The sequence below is a fragment of the Merops nubicus genome, unplaced genomic scaffold (assembly GCF_000691845.1).
Source record: "Merops nubicus isolate BGI_N331 unplaced genomic scaffold, ASM69184v1 scaffold5637, whole genome shotgun sequence".
Lineage (NCBI taxonomy): Eukaryota > Metazoa > Chordata > Aves > Coraciiformes > Meropidae > Merops > Merops nubicus.
The window spans coordinates 323-3,905 of NW_008620850.1; the positions used below are offsets into that span (position 1 = coordinate 323).

The 3,583-nt window shown below is 38.9% G+C and overlaps 1 protein-coding gene across 1 annotated transcript in view; it reads right to left on the minus strand.

The window, feature by feature from the left end:
• Positions 1–664: 664 nt before the first annotated feature.
• LOC103776702 (protein FAM92A1-like) overlaps positions 665–3,583 on the minus strand; it is a gene marked incomplete at both ends in the record, with an annotated part of 3,384 nt that continues 465 nt past the window's right edge. The window contains 2 exons of the mRNA XM_008944224.1: positions 665–784; positions 1,289–1,357. Of these exons, the coding sequence (XP_008942472.1) occupies positions 665–784; positions 1,289–1,357 (189 nt within the window). The remainder of the gene's footprint in view (positions 785–1,288; positions 1,358–3,583) is intronic.

Consider the following 3,583-nt stretch of genomic DNA (forward strand, 5'->3'; position numbering starts at 1 on the left):
CATTTACTGGCTATCAGTGGCAACGCACCTCAAGGAAGTATCTCCAGTGCTGTGGAAGTCCCAAGCACTGCTGTTGTGCTCTGTGTTTCCTCAGCAACCCTACAGACACAAACATGAAAGTTGTCTTCCACCCTCAACATTCACATCCTGTAGAATACTCAGTCAGTTCTAGGTCTCACAAACTGGGTTTCAGAGTGACTATTAAGATGTCAAATTCTAGGATACGGGCGCCACAGTCTACAGCTCTGCTAAGGACTACCACACGTAGTACCACTCAAGGGCAGGATGCATTTCCTTTGTAACTGTTTCTCTAACAAGCAAGTGAGACAGCTGTGTGGTTAACTTCCAAGCCCTGTACTCAGTTCCTCACTGTATTGAAAAGATACAAGAACAAAACCATACAAAAAACGCTAGTTTGAGATGCAATGCCACAATGTATTCAAATTAACCATGAAAGACACAGTGTTAAGATTTTTGTATGTAAAATACCATCAAATGATGATCAATTTACCTTTTTGATTTATATAGCTATGATACAGGTATACACAAAAATGACAGATTTGAGTTTACAGTATGAAGGTATCCTCTATGTAAGATATATGAAGAACTACTTTCATCTCATAAAGTAATATCTGCTTATGAAAAATTGTTGGCTCAAACTTACCCCTCCTGGAGGAAAGAAATTCACAGGTATTTTGTGGGGATATTTCAAACCCTTATATATACCGTTTGTAGAATACAGTGAATGACAAGACCTCAGTTTTTTGTGTATCTTCAGGTCATCCTAATGACTTTGCAAGACAGAGAGAGATTCAGACTACTACCCATTTATCAGTTTCAAAAACCATCTTCTACATTGTGAACTTCAATGTAGAACACAATTCTGAGTTAGAATAGCTGTTCAAGGCAGCATACAGATGACTAAGCGCCAAAAGCATTTAATGTAAATCACCTTTTGGAACTCTGAATAACAACAATAAAAAGAATGGCATTATTTATAAAGAAAAACATCCCAAATTTGCACTATCCAGGAAGTTTCACACTATCCACAATGCCTTTTTTTAGCATTTGCTTGTGCTCCAGTAGTCTGAGTATCCTTGTCTTCAAATGAAAGCTTCTTCCTCCAACACACATACAGCTTCAATTCAAATGTATTACTATATAATTTAGTTACACTGACTACCTCAGTATGAAAAATCATAACCACTCCCCACTGTAGAGAGAAGTTTTCAATCAAGTGGTCTGAACACCAAAATGTACTCTGTGAGAAAACAGATGTTTAACTTACCCTTTTAAGTTTCACTATGTTCCCATAACATTTCAGAGGTTCAACAACCTTGGCTTCAAGCCTGTCAACCTACAAAAGAAATCACAAAGCCACTGAAATCATTCACATCTATGGTGTCCAGAAACAAGGAACAATTAATTTACTAGTGACTTATCTTATTTGGAATTTAGTCCATATATGCTGAAAATATAGTGGGATGAAGGTTTTAAAAATATTGAAAAAAAAGTCAGTTAAATTAACCAGTAAATCATTTGTATTTTGAGGAGCTCAAGCCAATTTCTACTGGACTTCCTTTTTCTTCCTTGACAATACCTGAGGACAAATGAAGCACTGGGATTCTAACAACTGAGTAGTAAATACATCAAACACTCCGTCTTGGAGACCTGCAGCTTTCTGAAGTTAAAAGACCAAAGTATTTGCTCTGCCTTTCCTGATAAGATTATGGACTAAGCCATCTTTGCTATCAAACTTACTGTATGAAATTCAACCTTTTTGTTTTTAAAAATAATGGAAGTGGCATCATAGGTACTGGAAATATTAAGCCCCCCCCCGACAGGCTGTGTGAAATGCACGGCCGCTCCCACAGAGGAGCGCATCCCAATTTCTGCTTCAGTTCCCTAGCCAGAAAACCGGCCACGTATGGTGAGACGGGCAACAGGATGAGACCTCCCCGCTTGGCAAAATTGGCAAAATCAACCCCAGCACAAGCTGCAGATGACTTTTGACCAGTGAGTCATGTGGCCCATCACTGTTACATCCAAATTAGGACAGGGTGTATACCTCTACTAGGAACAGACAGACATTACTCTCCAAAGTCACAGTCACAGGTCAGCCCAAATCTATGCCAACTGCGCAAACATTTCTCCTTCACTACACTCCACCAGGGCACTGTCAAACACCAGCTGGCCTGCCCATCTTGCTTACTTACCCTTCCACGTACTGTGGAAGTACCTCACACCTCAGCATTTATATAGCTAGCACTGCAGCTGAAGACCAGAAATCAATAACCCATATACGCTTATTTTCTCTTGCCTACATTGTCAACATATACAAAACTAGTTAATTAACCTGATGTCCAAAAGAAATAGAGCTGAGATTATCTATTTGGTTTTCATGAGGAGAACTTGATTTAAAGGGTAAAAGCTTCTCTCTTCCTTTGCTGCTTCTGCCTTTTCTCCTTCAAAGGGCAGCAGTGGTAGTTTGAGGACAGGCATGGTAAGAGGATGCAAGTCAAATGCCAGATTCTTGAAAACACACTTAAAAAATCCAAACAGTCAAAACTCAAGTTGTTATATAGGCAGGTAAAAATTACAGATTCACACTTTCAAGGTGAAAGCAGTCAGAGAGATCATGCAGTCTGATTTCACATACACCTTTGGCCAGAATATAAATTTATCCTGTAAACTGAGAGATAAATTGCTATTACACCAACTGAAGTATAAGGACTTAGGTGTGGCCCAGCTGGAACCAGATGTATAAGAGCTTACGGAAAAAAAACCTAAAAATCACACTATCCACTCCCTTGGATTTCTTACAGCTACTTAAAAATCTGGTCCTAATTACATTGTTAAAGATCCATGTGTTATTTCTTGTTTTCAAACGCTCTACTTAGTAGACTAAATACCTTACAGACTAACTTCTTTTGGAAGGTTTTCTTTTTAAAAAAAAAAACATCTGAAAACATCAAGAACATCAACTACTTCAGTCTCTTTTTTTAAATTAATAGTCCTTAGCTTTTCAAAACTATACAGGGGAATTTTCTATGCCCTGTTGAAAGGATACATACTCCAAAAACTAGTTTGACTACATGTGAATGAATTTATTTTTTCTTAAATCTCAGCATTTGGAATTCTGTATCCTAAGTTACAGTCTGACTGGCCCCACACACAGATGTGTAAGTGGTATAAATACCTTTCTTTACACTCTTGTGTATCTAGGAGAAACGTGACTGTGTTGTCACATGTGGTCGTTATCAAGTTTGTACTCCTAGTGCTGAACTACAGACTTAGGGAACAGACAGTGGTCCCCAACCAGGCCTCGGAGGCGCTGTCAGTGCCCAGTAAAGGATCCCAGTTAGTAATCTCTTCCATGCTGCTTCAGGCAACAGACTTGGCCAAAGGAAAATGACTGATTCTACCTCAGCTTCTGCTAGACAACAAGTCACAAAACAAAAAGAACCCTTTATTAACCAGAAATCATAACGCAAAGTCACAAAGTCTAAAAAAACAATAAAAGACTTGCTCTGCCCTGGACTGTGTGAGGGCTCATATGGACAGTTTCACTGACTTCAGCAGG